The sequence below is a fragment of the Fukomys damarensis genome, unplaced genomic scaffold (assembly GCF_012274545.1).
Source record: "Fukomys damarensis isolate Sample0158 unplaced genomic scaffold, DMR_v1.0_HiC HiC_scaffold_13, whole genome shotgun sequence".
In the NCBI taxonomy this organism is placed as follows: domain Eukaryota; kingdom Metazoa; phylum Chordata; class Mammalia; order Rodentia; family Bathyergidae; genus Fukomys; species Fukomys damarensis.
In genome coordinates this window covers 23,648,698-23,668,856 of record NW_022900925.1, presented here as the reverse complement: position 1 = coordinate 23,668,856, position 20,159 = coordinate 23,648,698, and the positions used below count along the sequence as shown (strand labels likewise).

The window sequence follows — 20,159 nt, the reverse complement described above, 5'->3', positions numbered from 1 at the left end:
GTGTGTATATATATATATATATATATATATACACACACACACACACACACACACACACACACACACACACACACAAAAGGTGTACATACAGGAATGGGAGGAGTTATTGTGGCCATCTATGAAAACAATCTGCTATACACACACACACACACACACACACACACACTCACTCACATATAAAATACATGAACTTTAAAGATACTTAGAAGACTTTTTAAAGGTGATAAAAGATTTGAATAAATTCATCTGAAGATATGATAATCCAGCAATCAGATAAACTACTTGGTTATCCTGCACTTGTTAAAAACAACAAAAAAATAAGATTAAAAAAAAACTCAATGTGTTTCTCTTGTTTAATTCTGCTCAAAATAGAGTATTGCATACATTCAGAGCTTGAAATATTCCTTGACAATTTTCCTACCAAGAGAAGAATGTTTTTTCTTGTAAGGACAAAACATTATCAATTATCCAATCATACCTTGAAATTCCACTATTCTCAGATTAGTACATGAATTGAATAAGAAGTGTGACTTCATGTAAGCAAACAGAAATTACAACATTTAATAGACACACCTGTTCCATGTGTTCAAATACTGCTGGAGTAGCAATAGCGGCAGGAGCTTCTTCAATAATCTTCTGATGCCTACGTTGTACTGAGCAGTCCCGGCCAAACAAAGAGATGGCATTGCCGTACTGATCTGCTAGGATCTGCACCTCTAGATGACGAGACTGTTTGGCTAATCTCATCACAAATATAGGAGATCCGGGGACTTCAGTTTGAACCTGTTAGAAAAGGAAATAAATTCTTAAGTGGTATTTTTCCTATCCTGACAACTTTGATTTAACAAGCAAATGCTTAAAAGGGTCAGGAACTATTTTAATCAGCAGGAATATAAAATGAATATAATATTCTCATGCCCTTGTCTTCTTTAAAATGCTGTATTCTTAGTTTTATAAACAATATTAACAAATATGAAAACATAAAACATCCAATGTGTTACAAGGGTGAACAACAAAATATTTAAAAACACACACACGCACAACCCCACAAGAAGGCAAAATACTGCCATGTACTCCAAACTGCCAAATGTATAATGTGTTCCAGACTAGACGCTTTCCTCGTTCACATTACATCATATACAGTGTTGCTGTAAAGGACTTCTATCTTCAGTTTTGAAAAATATTGGCAGTGGGTACAGAATCCTACACTAACGATTTTTTTCAGCACTTTAAAAATATCCCAATGTCTTCTGGTTTCCACTGTTTCTACTAAGATCTCAACTGTCAATCTTGTTATTTCTTTGAAAGTAATCTTTTTTCTCCAGCTGCTTTAAGACTGTGTGTCTGTTTTTTTCAGGAGCAGGTGGCAGATTTACTCTGAGAAGCTTAGAGATGTAGTTTTCTTTGTATTTGTCCTGTTTGGGACTCACAGTGCTTTTTGAATCAATTCAAAGAAATTCTTAGTCATTATCTCTTCATATATGGTTTTCTGCTTGATTATCTCTTCAAATATTGCTTCTGCTCCATTTTCTTCTCTGAGATTTTAAAGTACATGACATTAGATTATTTCTCTGGACCACAAATGTCTTTTATGTTCTGTGTCTTTTTTGCTCTGTTTTGCTACATAAGTCATTTCAAAACTCAATCGCTTGCTTAAAACATCAACCTTCCATTTGCTCATGACACTGCGTTTATCTGTATCATTCTTCTGGTCTTGAAATCATGTGCATATAATCATCTGGTGGCTGGACTGGGGCTGAGTGGCCTCACTCACAAGTCTCATGATTTGTGTTGGCTGTTGGCTTGTTAGTCGAGGGAGCCTCAACTGGAACATGCTCATTTCTATTTCACATGGCCTCTTATTATCCAGCAGGACAGACCAGCCTTCTTCAGGACAGTGTTCCTAGAGGTTCAGGCAGAAGCTGCAAGTCCTCTTAAGGTCTAGGCTTTAGTACTTATACAATGTTTTGGCCACCTTTTTCTTTTGGCCAATTTTTAATGATTTGAGCAAGCCATAAGGCTAGCTATGATTCAAGGAGTAGGGAAAGAGATGCCACCTCTTGATGGGAAGAACAGCAAAGTCACATCGCAAAAGGTGTACATACAGGAATGGGAGGAGTTATTGTGGCCATCTATGAAAACAATCTGCTATGGTCCACCCTGTGGCCACAATAATTTACATACCTCCCACATGCAAAATAGACACACCCCCTCCCAAGACCCCTAAAGTCTCATCCAATCATGGCATCAGGCTTGACGATCACTTTTCTCATGAGTCATGTCCAGAAGTAAATAAATAAGGTTCCTTGGGTGTAGCTCCTCAGGTACTTTCTCTTGATCCAAAGACCTGGGAACTACAAAGACAAGTTATCTGCCCCAACACCCCCAACACTTAATGATGACATTGGGAGAAAGGACTTCAAAAGACACTCTTATTCAAAGAGAGGATGGGAGGTACACAGCAGTCAATGGCTCACAGCAAGCTTAAAATACAGATGGGTACATGTTGTCTGGTTCCCTTAATCCAGGGATACAGATTTTTTTTAATGTCATTTCTATCCCTGGAAGTGGGTCCCTAATACGTGGAATCACTTTGCCTTCTCCACCAAGAAATTCCCCTTTCATTAGAAATAACCAATGTTTGCATCTGAACTGTTTTCTCAGTCTACTTCCTATCCATAAAAACTTGAAGGTCCAAAGGCCTATTTTGATCTTGAACTGTTTCTGCCCATTTTAGTTCCTTTGGTATATTCATCAATACAAGTCTCTTGACACCTCTGGGTTTTCTATGGACCATAACAGACTTGACAAGTAACACTGCTTACCTCAAAAGCCACATCACATCCACAACTCACTTCTGCACAGACCCTCTATACTCTGCCCAAGTGAAGCTGCTGTGGAATAACATCCTGAATGTTATGGAGCATGTTTATTGTTTTTTTCATTTATTTTTTGGTTGAGAGAATAATTTCACAAATTACTTAAATACTGCCTCAAATATTTCTTTATCTTTCTTTCTTTTTTTTGGTACCGGGGATTGAACTCAGGCCCTTGTGCTTGTGAGGCAGGTGCCAGAACCACTGAGCTAAATCCCAGCCCTGTCTCAAATATTTCTGAGAATATAAAATCACAGGCACTCTCAACTTGATCCTTACTAAGGCATTTTTTACTTTGCAAATCTTTTAGCAGCTGGAGAGACTGAAGACAAGAAATACTCATTTTCAAACCCATCAAATTCTGTGCACTTTATAGGTATTTTCTTTAAATTCTGCTTACAAACAAAACCTAATCTTGTGATGTCACAAGGTTCAGCTTTCTTTTATAGTTCCTTAGCACATCCAAATAGAAGTACTCACTTCTAACACTGTCTAGAGATCTCCATAACCCAATTTATGAGTTCACTCAATATATTCTCTTTCAAGTTAGCTTAGACAATACTTTTTACCAACTGTTCCACAACTATAGAACATGGGTTTATTTTTTTTCCAGCCTCCAATAAATTTGTTCACCATTCCTCCAATCTTTTTTAATATCCTCATCATTTTTCTATCTTCTCCCTATGAGCCAATTTCAAAGGCAATGCTTTTCATTATGGCAGTATCATATCTATAGCTATCAATTCCCATGTTAGCTATCTATCAATACCTAACGAATTTCCAAAATTTTAGTGACATGGGACAGAAACCATTTTTCTGCTCACAATTTTGTGAATTAGTTTTTTGTTTTTTGTTAACCTGGATTTAGTTGCTTATTGTGTCATTCACGCAACTTTAGTTATCTGGCTATGTGGCACTTCAACTAAGATTGGGTACTCTAATATGACTCAAATTAGTGTTGACAGTCAGCTAGAAGAACTAGGAGGTCTTATCTGGGATAACTAACTTACATTTCATATGGTCTCTCTCTCTTCAGTAGGTTAGAATGAGTTCTTCACGTGGTATTCTGAGAACTTTTCCTAAGACAGCAAGAACAGAAACTACAAGACCACTTGAAGCTTAGGCTTCAGAACTTTGCACCATTTTGACCACATCTGATCAAAACAAGATACAAGACCAGCTGAATTTCAAAGGGTAGAAAAGAGGACTATACTTCTTGATGGGAAGATAAGCAATATCATACTGTACAAGGAAAGGTATTAATGACTAGTTATCACAGTCATCTGTTCAAGTAATATCCTACATTGCTCTTTTCTATACTCTTTTCCCTTTTGGCTTTCTTCATATTTCAGTCTGAATGTTCTTCTGATCTATTTTCCAGTGACTAATTCTCTCTTAAGCTGCATCTAATATGCTACTGAACTACTATACTGATTTCTCACTTTCAGTCCTTGCATTTTCAGTTCTTCTTTATGGTTTCCAGTTCTCTGCAAAAGTTCTCAATGTTGTCTTTAATTTCCTTCAGCATATTAGGTATAGTTACTTTAAAGCCCTTAGCTGATGGGCCTACTATCTAAATCATTTGTGGATCTGTTTTTACTGTGTTCTTCTTGGCTTTCAATCATGTAATTTTATATGCCTACTGATTTTTAACTGAGTGCTTAATATACCACCCCCCCAAAAAACCACTTTGATATTCTGAATATTATATTTCTCTGCAGAAGATTTACATTGGTTCTCTGCAGGTGGCTAGGTGCACTAATAATCCTAAAGCATGTTGCTTGAATGGAAAGTTGAGAGCTTTGAATCTGAAATTTAGCTCCTGTGAGGGCTGGTCTATTTCCAATTCATCGTTTCTCCTGTAATATAATCCTTTAGAATCTCAAACTAAACTGTGGTAGTTTTCCTAGGGTTCCTACTTCAGCAAGTCTAAACTTTGTCTTTCTAATCTTGGAAGACTATTAAAAACGGATCAGCTTTTCAGCTACTTCTTCTTGAACTAGAAAGTATCTCTATGGAAAAAGTGGCCTCAAATTTCAGGCTTACTTCTCTGGGGATTCTGTTTCTCGTATAATTCTTCACTATCTTAAAAGGCCTAGAAGACCTTAAGACAGAAAATAAATAAATAACAACAACAAAACACCTATTCTGTTTTTTTTTCAGTTTATTCACATTGGGAGGATCAGTTTTGAATTATGTAGCTACCCATTTGTGGAATTTAAAGAAGTTTCACATAAAAATGCTCTAGATTCTTCAACTATTTGATTCCACATTAAAAAGTAGTTTTTAAATACCTATAGGAATTATTACTAATTATCATGCTTTTTATTTTGCTTCTAAGACAAAAGGTCTCTTCTCTGCACTATGCAGCACAGATCTACCTATAAAATTAAAAGTCACAAATGTAAAAAAATAAGGTAATATTCAACTTCTGACTTTCACAATAGGATAATGCAGTAAAACAACACTTTTATCACTTTTTTTTTAATCTAGTTTATCAAATCACAGAAGCCCTACCTCATAGAGCTTTTCCCTTTAACCCTTGACAGTGAAGCAAGAAATTCACGGCTGAATAGTTTTAAAAGGGTAAGGGAGATTCAGGCTACTTTGCCTACTCCTTGTTCCATCCCAACCACCACAAAAATAATAAACAAATACAAGAAAACTAAAAGGGGTGAAAGAAGCAAATAAAAGGTGGTTAGGGACAAAACAAAGTAGACACTAAGAAAATATGGGAAGCTAAGAAAAAAGAAAAAGGCAAAACCTGTATCCCAATTTTCCATTTATTTAGGCAGTACGGAGGACTGAACCTAAATCCTCTCACATGCTAGGCAAATACTCCACCACTGAGCTGCATCCCGAGACATTTCTTATTTTGAGATATGGTCCCACTAAGTTGTCCACAGTGGCCTCAAACTTGCAATCCTCCTGCCTCAGTTTCCCAAGTAGCTGGGATTACAAGCAGGTACCATCATACCTGGCTAATTTTCTTTTTTCTGACATATTTTTTCCTTGTTAGTCCAAAAAAAAAGAAGTGAGTCAAGAACGTAAAGGTAAATCTAAGAGCAGTGTAAAAGAGACTCTTGTCTTCCTCTTCTCTAAGATTCTAAGGACATCACTTCTTCGGTTGCCTCTATAACCAAAGTATACTTGGCTACAAAACAAGAGGTAAGGCAACAAGAGAGTAGGAGAAGCTTTTTTTAAAATCTATTCTCAGTTCTTACATAATACGGGCCTGCCATCAGGTACCTGTGCAAGGACATGGTAGCCACATAGCACAGGCTAGGATGCAAACACTTGGGCCAGCAACTTGATTGGGACACATAGTAGAAACACAGGAACTCAGAGCCATTTTGAAATGAAATAAGAAAAAGCCAATCAGAGAACCTGGGTCTGCCCAGACTAAGAACAACTAGAACAATTTCATACTGCCATTGCACATATTTTATTTACTGTGTCAGCAAAACAAGGCAAAAAATTATAAAAGACACAGATTCTTCCTTGCCATTATGAAATATGGTGAGCAACGCGTGCTACACACAGAAAGCTATCTTCCTATATAAGAACAACTCTAATGTCTGAATTATCTAATTGAATAAAACTTTAATTATTTTTTCCCCTGTTAATAAATAAGTGAGGGCCAGAAAGTTTACATTAAGTATACACAAAATTATTTTCTGGGCATCCAAATTATACAAATTATAGTATGAGTTAAATCATGCATCTCTGATATACATGTTAGTTCAAATAAACAAAACAATTACACTCTACCTGTCTGAAGAGGTTAGGAAAATCATCTGCATTGTTGACTTTTCTGATGCCCTTCCCTCCTCCTCCTTCTGAGGCCTTGATCATTACTGGATATCCAACTTCTTCCGCTGCCTTTAAAGGAAAGAGAAAAATGGAAGAAAGAGTGGTATTAATAGGGACAAAGAAAACTGGCATTTTTCTCCTTTTAAGAATGAAGTCATTTAATAGGCACAGTAAAATAGAAAGACCCTCAAGACATTACTGTGTGAAAAAAAAAGTAAAATAACAATAGAATTAGGTTAAATCAAAACAAATTACCTTTTTTGTAGGCTACAAAATAGTTGAATTTCGGTGTTTTTATATGGTTTAAGCTAAGATAATACCATAAGGAAGTCAAAAACAAAATTAAATGTGTATGCAGAATTAGAAAAAACAATCCTAAAATTCATTTGGAACCAAAAGAGACAAAAATAGCAAAGGCAATTCTGTGCAACAAAGGCAAAGCTGGGGTATTACAGTGATTAAAAACAGCAAGGACCTGGCCAAAGAACAGACCTGAGGATCAATGGAACAGATTAAAGGATATAGAAACAACCCCAGACACACTCAACCACCTTATCTTTGACAGAGGATTCAAAAACCTTCACTGGAAGAAAGATAGTCTCTTTAATAAATGGTGCTGGAAAAAATGGCTTTCCACATGCCAAAGACTGAAACTAGACCCATATTTTTCACCACCCACTAACCTAAAAACAAAATGGATCAAAGATCTAAACATTAAAACAGAAACACTAAATCTGCTGGAAGAGAGAACAGGTAGAATGCTTGAGGACATAGGAATAGGGAAAGACTTCATGAACAAAAGCCAGACTATACAACAATTACTACAAAGAATCAACTACAACCCCATCTTATTAAAAAGCTTTTACACAGCAAGAGAAACAACCAACAGAGTGAAAGACAACCCACAGAATGGGAAAAAAATTTTTTACCACCTATTCAGACAAAGGACTATTATCTAAAATATATAAAGAACTAAAAAAAAAAAAAAAAAAAAATCAAACCCCCTAAATTTAAAGACCCAATGCAAAAATGGGCATCTGAACTAAAAAGACACTTATCAGATGAAGAATTAGAAAGGGCAAATAAATATGTGAAAAAAATGTTCAACATCACTAGTAATTTGAGAGATGCAAATTAAAACAACACTGAGATTCCATCTCACTCCAGAAAGAATGGCTGCTATCAAGAAATCAACCAATAACAAATGCTGGAGGGGGTGTGGGGAGAAAGGAACCCTTCTCCACTGCTGCGGGGAATGTAGACTGGTACAACCACTGTGGAAATCAGTGTGGAGATTTCTCAAAGAACTAAAACTAGAGGTTCCTTTTCACCCAGCTATTCCTCTTCTTGGTATGTTCCTGAAAGAATTAAAAATATCATACCACAGTGATATATGTACATCCATGTTTATAGCAGCACAGTTTGTAATATCTAAATCTTGGAAACAGCCCAAATGCCCACCAACTGATAAGTGGATAAAGATGTGGGGTTTTTTAATACAAGGGAGTACTACTCTGCCATAAAGAAGGATGAGCTTCAGATATTTCTAGCTAAATGGATACACCTTGAGACCATACTCTTAAATGAAATAAATTGGATACAGATGTTTAAATACTGCGTTGTTTCTCTGGTATGAGAAACTGAATGGAAACAAGGATGAGATGTATAATGGATGTTGGGAAATGGGAAGAAAGTATTAAAATGGGAAGGAGAACAAGGGAGGATGGAGGGAAAAAGAAAGGAAGTGACCAGAAAAAAATGAAAACAAAGATTTTATACATAGGGAGGAGAGGGAGCTTGAAGGGGAATGGGATAAAATAAAATTTATAAAAAATTAAATGTGCATGTATGATTGTATATATACATTCATATACCCATGTATGTATTATGTAAAGAAATGAATTCTAGAATATACAACAGTGGTGATCCATAAAAGAAGCTTTTATTTTACTATATATATTTCTGAATTGTTGGATATTTTTCTTTATAGTATGAAGATATAAGTATTACACAGTTTTTAAAAAAAAGAAGTAATTCACTTAGCAAAAGCTGAAGGTCTCATTTTAACTTCTAAGCACACATAAGACTCAAGAAGTCAGAATTCTTAAGTATCCAGAAATTTTTCCCGTTCAATTTTTTTATAAAAGAAAAAAATAACAAGAAAAAGATCATAATTTTTTTTTTTTTTGTACCAGGGAATGAACTTGGGTCCTTGTGCTTACAAGGCAGGCGACAGAACCACTCAGCTAAATCCCCAGCCCATAAAATATTAATTTAGTTTAAAAAGCTAATTTTCAGCACATGCTCCAAGTGTTCTATATTTACAGTATTAGAGGGAGATTAGAGATTAGGTGATAAGCCTATAAAATTTTTGGAAATATTAATTATATATCAGGAAATGGATTAAATCAATATATACCATTATATAGAATTTTATACAATTATCAGAAGGAATGAGGTAGCTTTTGTATGTAATGCTATGGAAGATCACCAAATTGCAGTGTTAAAGCAAAAAGTAAAATGAGGAAAAGTTAACAAAAAACTTTATATAAACAGGTCATTTCTTTACAAAAATATGCCATTCTTTTAAATTTTTGCTATATTGTAAGACTATTCTAAAATGTATCATCAGAAAATGACTATTTTAATTTCCATCAGTAGATCACTCTTACCCTCAAACAAAGCTTTTGTACATAGGAAGGGGAGAGGTCTCGCGGGGAGGGGGGTAATGGGAAAAAAGAGGCAGATGTATCACATACAGGTGCAAATTCCAATGGTGAGTGTTATCATTATGTACACCTAAAATGTACCAACAAATGTTTTGCTATTTAAAAAAAACTAAAACAGAAAAAAAAAGAAAATCCAACTCTCATTGTTGCAATTCTTTTAAAATGTCTTAAGCTCTTTTCTTTTCCCTGTTCATATGAACAGAATTAATAGGATAAACTCAATCACTTTGTAAAAGGTGATCAAAGAAAGATAACGTGAATGTGGAAAAGACTTTAGCCCACAGAAAGCAAGAAGATAGCTTTTACTCCCCCGCCCCCTCAGTTCAGGGATCAAACTCAGAACCTTGTGTTTGCAAGGCAGGTGCAGCACAACTGAGCTAAATCCCCAGCCCTGTAAGAAGGAAGGTAGCTTGCTTGCTTACTTACTTACCTATTTATTGGTACCAGGGATCGAACTTGGGTCCTTGTGCTTGCGAAGCAGGTGATGGAACCACTGAGCTAAATCCCCGGCAGGTAGCTTTTAAAAAACTATATGAAAGTGGGCCAGGGATTTAGCTCAGTGGCACTGCACCTGACTCACAAACACCAGGTTGTGAGTTTGACCCCTGGTATGAAAAAGGGGGGGGAAAAAGAATATATATATATATAAGCCATAGGTGACCCATCAGACGGAGTTTGGGACCTGGGCATGGCAGCAATGCCTTTAATCTCAACACTCAGGAAGCTAAAGCAAGAGGGTTGGCAAGAGTTCAAGGTCAGCCTGGGCTACTTAGTGAGTTCAAGGCCAGCCTGAACTACATTAAAAAAACAAAAAACAAAAACCTGTCTCAATCCAATAATCAAACAAACAAAAAGCATTTTAACACCATGGGGAAAATGCTTATATATAAAATTAAGTACAAAACACACACACACACACACACATACACACACACACACACACACACACACACACATGCACGCTAATTTTATAATTATAGGAATCTATTAAAACAGAATGTTTTATCAATCTGAGTCAAAAGGCTGAGCTGGCTGTAGTGGCCCACACCCATAATCCTAGCATTACGGAGGGTTGAGGCAAGAGGATCACAAATTTGAGCCCCACCTGGGCAACTTAGAGACCCAGTAAGACCCAGTCTCAAATTTAAAAATAAAGAGGAGGGCCAGGGATTTTAGCTCAGTGCTACCACCACCTGCCTTGCAAGCGCCAAGGTCCCAAATTCAATCCCCGGTACCAAAAACAAAACAAAAAAATAAATAAAGAGGACTGGAGATGTAACGGAGTATGAAGACCTTAGATTCAATCCCCAGTACTAAAAATAAATAAGTAAATTAAAGGCTAGAAGAAAATATACAAATATGTTAACAGGAATTCTTTCTGGGTGGGTGAATTTATAGGTAGTTTTATGGTTTTCTCTGGCTTTCCAAAATTTCTACCAGCAACTCCTATTTATAATTTTGATGGGGGGAATGATTTTAACGATAAACTAAGTAGCTAATTCCTTACAAAAGGCTTTTGTGAATTATAAAAAATACAATAAAGCATTAGAAATGCTAATTTCTCTTACTAAGGAGATTATAGGTTTAACTTGAGCAAGATTAGTTGAACAGTCAGCATGGGAGGGTGGGGTGACTAGGAATGGAACCCAGGGCCTTCATACTGAGCTATATCTCCAGCCCTTTTTCATTTTTTATTTTGAGACAGTCTTGCTAAATTGCCTAGGCTAGACTCAAACTTGTGATCCTCCTGACTCAGTCTCCTAGATTGCTGAAATCACAGGTGTTATCACAATGCCTGGCTCAGCATTCCTCTTGAATTTATAATATACAAGTCAAATACAAATAGTGTACTTTTCTAAAATAGACTATTATATCATCTACTTGAGGCATAACTGACACTTCCAAGAAGTTAAAAAGTGAAAGGGGTACAAACTAGATATATAATTTTAAGGAAAGAAAAGGTGATGTTAGGGAAAGGATCTCTTTTTGTCTGGGTTCATGTTTCTACATGGTTGAATAATAATAACAATTACTAGTAATACTCTCAGCCTCTCTTCACTTGCTCCTTCACTTTCCCCAAAGGAAAAAGCATAAATTATGTGACTGGCCATTTGCAAGGAGAAACTGAGCATGAATTGCTCAGCCTTTTCCCCTTGGAGTTCAGTCCACTTCACAGAACATATGGTCATTGTCAGCTCTCAACCATATACATAATAAACTCAGTGATAAAAGCCATGTCTCTGCAGAGAAAAATCTATGGTTATTCAGCATTGCCAGTAACCAGTGACTGGTTAATTCTGGCATTCAGTATGTAAGTCTCATTGTTAATATACATTTAAGTCATCTTTACCAACATTTTTTTTGTTGAAGCTGAAATTTTGACCCATGTGTTTCTTCTTCTTAACTCAAGCAGGGGAAGAAGTGTATTGCTCAGTGGCAATCCTAGCTGCCCTAACAGATGGTAAAGTGAAGAAAAAGTAGTAACTCCATAAAACACTGATCTAATTACCTAGGAAATGTTCTGCCCAGATCAGCAGCTTGCTTCAAAGCTAATCTAAACTATTGAAGTTTAATTTTTTCACTCTATATTTAATAATCTATACCTCCCAGTCTGGCTCTCATGCTTTCATGGATATATATATCATGATCCAAGCTTCAAATCTCCATATTTGTGACTATAATTGGGCAGGGGTAAGGTCAGTAACCTACCTTCAGCCCATCATCCACATCCTTCACATAGCCTTTTTCATAGAGTTCCTGTGGAACATTTAAGATACGTTTTGAAAAATCATTTTCCTGCCAGTCCACACGAAGACCTGCAATAAACAACAGTGATTTGAGAGCAACCTGACCAGAACTCAAGTCAATTTTCTGCTACACCTTCTTTAAAATATTTATCCAAAATTGAAGGCAGATAGAAGAAGGTGCTATAAAACCCTAATCATTCCTTGGAGTTAATAGTATTGAACCATAGCATGAGTTGGCAATTTGGGTTCTTGTGCTAGAAAAGCTGGGAGAACTAACAGGAACCAACTTACAAAAACACAAGGACATACAATACAAAAAAAATATATATATATATATATATATATGACAGACTTTTCACTGCAACCCAGCAGGCAAAAATACCTTCAATTTGTGTGTTCAGGCCTGCTCCAGAGCCAGAGGTCTGAGAAATAATTCAATCTTTATGAGCCTTGGAAATGGAAATGGCAGTTTTACTGGCCTCAGCAGAGTCATAATTCCATGCTCCCTGAATGCCCCAGTACTCAGCCACAAGGGGAACACTATAGCCTCTACATTCAAACAAGAACAAATTCAACCTTTTAAACTATTTGACCCAGCAGGTCTGAAGAGGATATTGCAATTCCCCTAGAGAGCAAGAGTAATGAGGGTTCAAATCTATTCAGCCTCAAGACAATGGTCATTCTTATTTTTAAAAAGTTTGAGTTTAAGTCTGCTCAGCACAAATGAACACTAAGAAAAGGAAAGTTCATATTTTTATCAGCTATAAAAATTGTCAAGACTAAATCATTTAAAAATTTTTTGTCAGCCCTCTGCATATCTAGAAGAAAAGTTGGCTCATGAATGGCCTCATTTTCTACATCAAGAGCAACTGAGGCTGAATGGATTTAGGTAAAACAAAGCATCAGTCAATCATGAGCTGACATCAAGAAAACACTGGAAAGTAAACATTAGATTTTTAAGACTTTCGGTTTTTCCTGATGATACAGGCCACCTCTAAGCAGGTCTAAAGGCCTAAGGGGAAGCCTGCCTCTGAGGAAGATGCTAGCTTACCACAAGTAGATCTGAACCCCCTAAACAAAATATAAATTTTCTCAAATTAAGGCCCAAGGTCATTCCAGATCACAATTTAGCATCTGTGTGCCTGGTACTAAATTTATGTTCTTAAACATGATAAAAATCATAGGTGTATTAAGCCAGGAGATACTAGCATTCTAATTCTTATCAAGTATCCTAATACATTTAAAATCAGCTTGGGCCCCATGACATAGTCCCAAATATCCTACTGAGCTTTTCTGCCCTCCAAGATACAACAAGAAACAATTTCTTACCACTGCCACTCCAGGGAAGAGTTGGGATACCTGCAGTTTGAGCTACAATGGAAGATGCAATCTTATCCCCTAAAGCCCACATGGCCTGGCTTGGAGGACCTAAGAACAAAATAGAAAAACATAATTGAAACATTTCTGCATCGTATCTGACACATATATTTTGCCCTGTATTATAATTATTTCAGTGTTTGTCTTGTTCCCCTCTCCCATCACATAGCATGGAGATCAGAAACTTGATTTCTGATAATATCTGTTTTTTGACTCATCTTTGTATCCTTTATAGGAATCTAATGTAATAAGCTTCTTGTACACAGTGGGAGGTCAATATGTATAAAAATATGCTGACTTGAACTCCTGAGAAATCCTATTTTATCATCCTTCATGAATCTACCTTTACTAATTAATGAAGTCTTTTTTTAACCTATATACTAAAGTAAGAATGATACAGCTTTGGGGTTCAAGTTTAAAATACTGACCCTCATTGGTCTTAGGGGAACCCAAAGAAAAGAATTATCTTTAATAATGTTTACACAGCCTAATCAACATGTGGATGCTCTCCACATGAAAAGAAACACTTTGAGCCACATAATCTCTATTTTTCTTTCTGCCACAAAGAGAGCTGAAAAGTCAGAAGAAATAGCTGTTATCCACAGGAATATAACCTATCTGTTTAAATGTAAAGGTGCTGATTCACATGTAGGGGCACACTGCCAAGATATACCAAGTATTCAATTATCTCTACTATCTAAAAATAGGTCGTTCCTCCACATGTTATCTTGGGGTTATTGGCAAAGTTTTAAAAAAGCCAGTGTTTTAAAAACCATTTTTCAGACTTCAGGAAAAAATAATCCACAGACAGAAAATACAATGAAGGTAAAGTAAGATAAGCACGGTGAAATGAAGAAGAGGGGGAGAAGTGAAGAAGGTTACTCTGAAAGTTACTGATGGATTTGAAACAAAAGAAAAAACAAGCCCAGTACATGTTAAACATCTTTCCTCGTAGTAGCCCATCCTGTGGCTCCTCAGAGTATACTTCCTTTTCCTTCTTTCATTCAGCCCAAGTTTGATCTGCACAATCAGTTTCTCTCTTACCCTTCAGTTTTACATTTTCAAATAAACTTTGTCACCATTAAAACAACAACAAAAAAGACTATAGAATGGAATATGGACAAAATCAACAAAAAGAAAAATAAAGACAGGAACTGCTTACCCATGAAGGCAATGCCATTTTTCAAGAGAAGTTCTGGGAGCTTGGGATTCTCAGAAGCATGACCCCAACCAGCCCACACTGCCTACAAGGAAACACAATGTGATTCATGCTTAAAATCCATACCAAGAAAACCACAAACTGCCTTATTCTCTATCTAGGCTGGTAATACTAAATAAAGTATAGTTAGCTCCATAGCATAGCAACCTAATGCTTAATTCAGCTTCTATGCTTGACTGCTGGCAAACTTGTTATAGAACAATAAGCAGTCCATTGTAGCAAAACTTCTGATAAGGTCAAAACCAAGTTAAAACTGATATTCATATCCAGCTAGTCTTGCTGCTTTTTAGGAAACTCAATTTGTAGCCTTTTCGCTAGGCTCTATAGAGCCTTCTCCAGAAATCCTGGCCATCTTTCACATACTCAATTATTTTGGCCACCCAACTTCACTTTTCTATCTAGTAAATATACTGCTTCATAAGTCTAGAGATTTTTTTCCCCTGTTGGGCTTTAAGGTACTTACCCTAAACTACCTAACACAATGTGTTAAGAACAAACAAACTATTTCTAAAATCATCACCATGTTCTAAGCTAAGAATATTCCATAGGAAAGTTAATTTGTGCTTCACTGAAATAGTTCAAAGGTAAGATACATAGAATTAAAAAAAAATCTGTGAAAGTCCCTTTCAAACCTATTTCCATTGTGTTTATTTATTTTTAATCATTTTCTTCTTTTCATCTTTTCTTGTCTGTTGAGATTATCCCACACAAAAGCATGTAAGAATTTTCAGAAAAGATACTTTATATAAAAGTTTCCTGGATATACCCTTTGCCTAACTGAAAAGAGCTGAATTTACTTCTAAAGAAATATCTTACTTGTACTGGGATCCTTTTAGCAATGTCAAGAATTAATTCCACATTTGCATAGTTGTTGTTGTTTGGTCCTCCAGGCACTGGCACATAATGATCGGCCATCTTAATGTATTCTGAAAATGCAAACAAATTAACAGAAAATACATGATTCATTTTCAGAAATATATGTACAAATACATAGCAAAACCATGTAAAGGACAGGAACTATCGTAAGTAACCATGAAAACAAGCAACATTAATGGGATAGTGTCCAAGATTATTTAGTTGAAGACTCTGACTTTGTAAGTCACATATTTAATAATCTCCTATACTAAAACAGCAGTCATGAAACATGTCACTTTGAAGGCTCTTTATAATCTCTGTATCAAGGTTGATCAATCTGTCATTTAATGGGCCCATGTATAATTACACTATTCTAAGGAAACATTCTGGCCTTGACACCCTTTTCTCTTTAATTTGTATGGCATCACAAGGAAGCCCTTTTCCTGGTACAAGGTTGGAAAGAACAGGAAAAGGAGTTTAGCCTGAAAGGTGCTTGCAGACTAAAAGTTCCTTATCCATTCGTCTCTTGATAGACATATAGGCTTTTGCCAAGATTTAGATCACAAATTGTGCTGTTATAAACATGGGCATGCATGTATCACGGTAATATGACGTCTTTAACCCTTCCAGGAAGATACCTAGAAGGGGAACAGCTGGGTCAAATACAACAATACTATTTTTAAAAAGTCAAAATCATCAGTTCATGCTTTGATACACTTATAATCCTACATGGCCATAAATTGTTAGCCAATTTAAAAATATATTATGGATTTTCTTCCATTATGATATAGAGATATATTTAATTATATGTAATATACTTTCATGAATGCCTAATATTTCAACAGTCCGTAATTCATGTTACAACTAACTTGTTGGTGGAAATACAGATTATCTGAAATTTGAAAAATATTAAAATAACACATATCCTTATACTGTCATCCAATTATATCCTTAAGATGTGTTCCTAGAAGTAAAACTATTAAAGAGTATTCACATGTTCATATTCTCACTGGCAGTATGGGTTCCACACTTACCTCTCATCTATGTTAGATATCACATTATCAATCTTCCTATATTAGGTATTAGCAAACTTTTTAATTTTTCCAGTTTTATGTTTAAAAAAATCCCTACCTACCATATATTTTATACTTCTCTGGTCACTACTGATAATCTCTTTTCATATGTCTATTGCTTTCTACTTTGTTTTTTATAAAAATTTTAAAAATCTGTCAATGACAGTGATGATGATGATTTGTGCACAGTGCTTGGCCTATATTAGGTATTAGCAAACTTTTTAATTTTTCCAGTTTTATGTTTAAAAAAATCCCTACCTACCATATATTTTATACTTCTCTGGTCACTACTGATAATCTCTTTTCATATGTCTATTGCTTTCTACTTTGTTTTTTATAAAAATTTTAAAAATCTGTCAATGACAGTGATGATGATGATTTGTGCACAGTGCTTGGGATTGAATCTCGACATTTACACCTGCTAAGCAAATGCTCTACAGTCACCCTGATTTTTTATTTTATTTTTCCTTCTAATACTGTGGACTGAACCCAGATCTTGCACATGCTAAGGCAAGTTTTCTACCACCAAGCTATGTCCCCAGCCCAATTCTTTTTTTCTTATTCTTTAAAGGTCTTGCCCAGGGAGGCTTTGACCTCCCAGGCTCAGGCAATCTTGTCTCAGTCTCCTGGGTAGCTAGGACTACCATAGTGTACCACTGTACCTGACTTATTTCTCCTTTACGGACTACCTAATTCATATTCTTTTTTCATTTTCTATTAACAGGTGCTCTTGGTGGAGGTGCGGTGGGGGCAGAGGTGCCTTACCACTAAACAACATTCCCAGCCCTTTTCTCTTCCCTTCCCTTCTTCCTTTCCTCTCCTCTCTCCCTTCCTTTCTTCTTTAGTTCTCTTTTCTTTCTTTTTAAATATGAGAACAGGTTTTGCCAAGTTGCCCCAGCTGAGCTCAAACTTGGAATCCTCTTGTCTCAGCCTCCTAAGTCACTAAGATTACTGGCATGTACCACACACCTTACTGTTAGAAACTCACCACTGCCAATATGTTCTTCCAGATTATCACTGTCTTAACTTTTTTTTTGCCAAATAGGAATTTTTACATAGTCAAATCTATCCCACTTTTCCATTGTAGATTTATCTGTAGTTCAGTAGCCTTATATCATGAAGAAAGTTCTGGGAATGTAGCTCAGTGGCACCGCAACTGCCTGGCAAGTGCAAGGTCCTCAGTTTAAGGGGGGTGACGCGTTGTTGACCTACATCTACACACACACACACACACAGTCTACAAAGGTACTGTTGCTGCTAACAACAGTTCAGAACTCTGTAACAGTCAACCTTTCATCGTCATTACTGAAGATATAAAAGAAACGAGAACCCTTGGAGGCAGAAAAAAAACATAGATGCACCTTGAGACCATAATGTTAAGTGAAATAAATCAGACCCACAAGCTTAAATATCATATGGTTTCTCTTATATGAGAAACCCAAATTAAAAATAAAGAGCAAAATAAAAGACAGATGACAATAGGAAGTAGGGAGGTAGATCTTTCTCAAATAAGGGGATCAAGAGATGCGGGGAAGAGGGGAGAGGAAAGTAACAGGCTATAAAAGGGAATTAAAGTGTTTTATGTACATGTACCAATTCTACACAAAGAATGTAATCATTATGTACTGAAAACATGTACTAGTAAAAATACATTTTAGGGGGAAAAAGCTCTAATTATATACTCTGTAACTATCATCTTTTAGTTCCCACACTTGCCATAAGTACTACCATAGGTAGTAGTCTAGAACATATTCACAAAAAAATAAGAAAACTCTCCCTCAAAAGAGGCTACAATCAGTCCATATCTATGGCTTCTATATCCATGGATTCAACCAGCAGCCAATCTAAAACATTTGAGGGAAAAAACTGCATCTGTACCAAAAAATGTAGACTTTTCCTTTGTCATTATTCCTCAGAAATATAGGATAACAACTATTTATATAGCATAGCATATACACCGTATTAAGTGATACCATTAATCCAGAGATGATTTTTAAATTTAGAAGAATGAAGATAGGTTATAAGCAAATACTTAATTCCTTACACTAGAGTTCATTAATCATATACCTTTCAATTTTTCCAGTAACCATCATGAAATCAATGGATTAGTAATTACTATCCTCACTCTTAACACAATTACAAAGGGGCCATAATTCCTATGTCTTGAAGCTACGTATCTCTGAACTACCAGTGGTACGTGCATGGCTTTTCCACTGAGTGGCAAGAGGCAGTTCCAGAAGGGGATACAAGCTTGTGCACTTAATGCTGGTGATTTAAGCCAGTAGGAATTTGGTCAATTTTGCCTGTCCCTCTCTAGCTTCAAAAGATGAAGTCCTCTCTTCGTGTTAATATCCAACATTCCTATCTAAAGCTGCTTTTTCACAGCTTTTAAAAATTATAATAGTAATTAGTGGGCCAGGGATTTAGCTCAGGGGTGCCACCGCCTCCCTTGAAAGCACAAGGTCATTTTTTACCAGCTGCTCCTCAGACAAAGGTCTCTTATCTAGAATATATAAAGAACTCAAAACAACAGCACCCCCCAAATATAAAGACCCGATTCAAAAATGGGCATCTGAAATGAACAGACATTTGTCAAAGAAGTAAAAGCAGCAAGTAAATATATGAAAAAATGTTCCAAATCACTGGTCATTCCAGAGATGCTGATGAAAACAACACTGAGATTCCACCTCACCCCACAAAGAATGGCTGCTATCAAGAAATCAAACAATAACAAATGTTGGCGGAGTTGTGGGGAGAAAAGAACCCTTCTCCATTGTTGGTGGGAGTGCAGACTGGTGCAACCACTACGGAAGTCAAGATGGAGATACCTCAAAGAGCTGGGACTAGAGGTTCCATTTGACCCAGCCATCTCTCTGCTGGGTATCTTGCCAAAAAATTAAAAGAATCATATCACAGTGATATATGTGCACCTATGTTTATAGCGGCACAGTTTGTAATAGCTAACTTGGAAACAGCCCATTTGCCCATCAGTTGGAGACTGGATAAAGAAGATGTGGTTCTTCTATAAAATGGAGTACTACTCAGCCATAAAGAACAAGAAATTAGATTCATTCATAGGAAAATAGATACGTATTGAGGAAATACTCCTAAGTGAAATAAACAAGTCACACATGTGTAAATACCGAATAGTTTCTCTGGTGTGAAAAACTATAATAGTATATAAGATCCTAATGATATAATTGACAATGTGAAATATGAAGAAAAAGACTAAAGTTGTAGAGAAAGTGGGAAGGATAGGGGAAAGGGAATAAGGGAAAGAAAAAAATAGGAGAAAATGAAAAAATGGAAATAAAGTGTTTGCAAATGGGGAGGGATGGTGAAGGGAGGGCAGGGACAAGGGGAAAAAATGAGAAGCAAGACCTGTCATGTAAAGGTACAAGATCCCAATGATGAATGTAACTGTACTGTATAACTAAAATGTACCAATAAACTCAATAAGAGAGGAAAAA

The 20,159-nt window shown here is 36.1% G+C and overlaps 1 protein-coding gene across 7 annotated transcripts in view; it reads right to left on the bottom strand.

Moving 5' to 3' along the window:
* The window catches only part of Acaca (acetyl-CoA carboxylase alpha), a 281,891-nt gene that overhangs the window by 160,129 nt on the left and 101,603 nt on the right, over nt 1-20,159 (bottom strand). For all 7 annotated transcript variants that reach the window (XM_033762915.1, XM_033762912.1, XM_010626803.3 and 4 more), the window contains 6 exons: nt 15,578-15,687; nt 14,705-14,786; nt 13,495-13,593; nt 12,128-12,234; nt 6,648-6,758; nt 574-783 (listed from right to left, as the gene is read on the bottom strand). In XM_033762915.1, the coding sequence (XP_033618806.1) occupies nt 574-783; nt 6,648-6,758; nt 12,128-12,234; nt 13,495-13,593; nt 14,705-14,786; nt 15,578-15,687 (719 nt within the window). The remainder of the gene's footprint in view (nt 1-573; nt 784-6,647; nt 6,759-12,127; nt 12,235-13,494; nt 13,594-14,704; nt 14,787-15,577; nt 15,688-20,159) is intronic.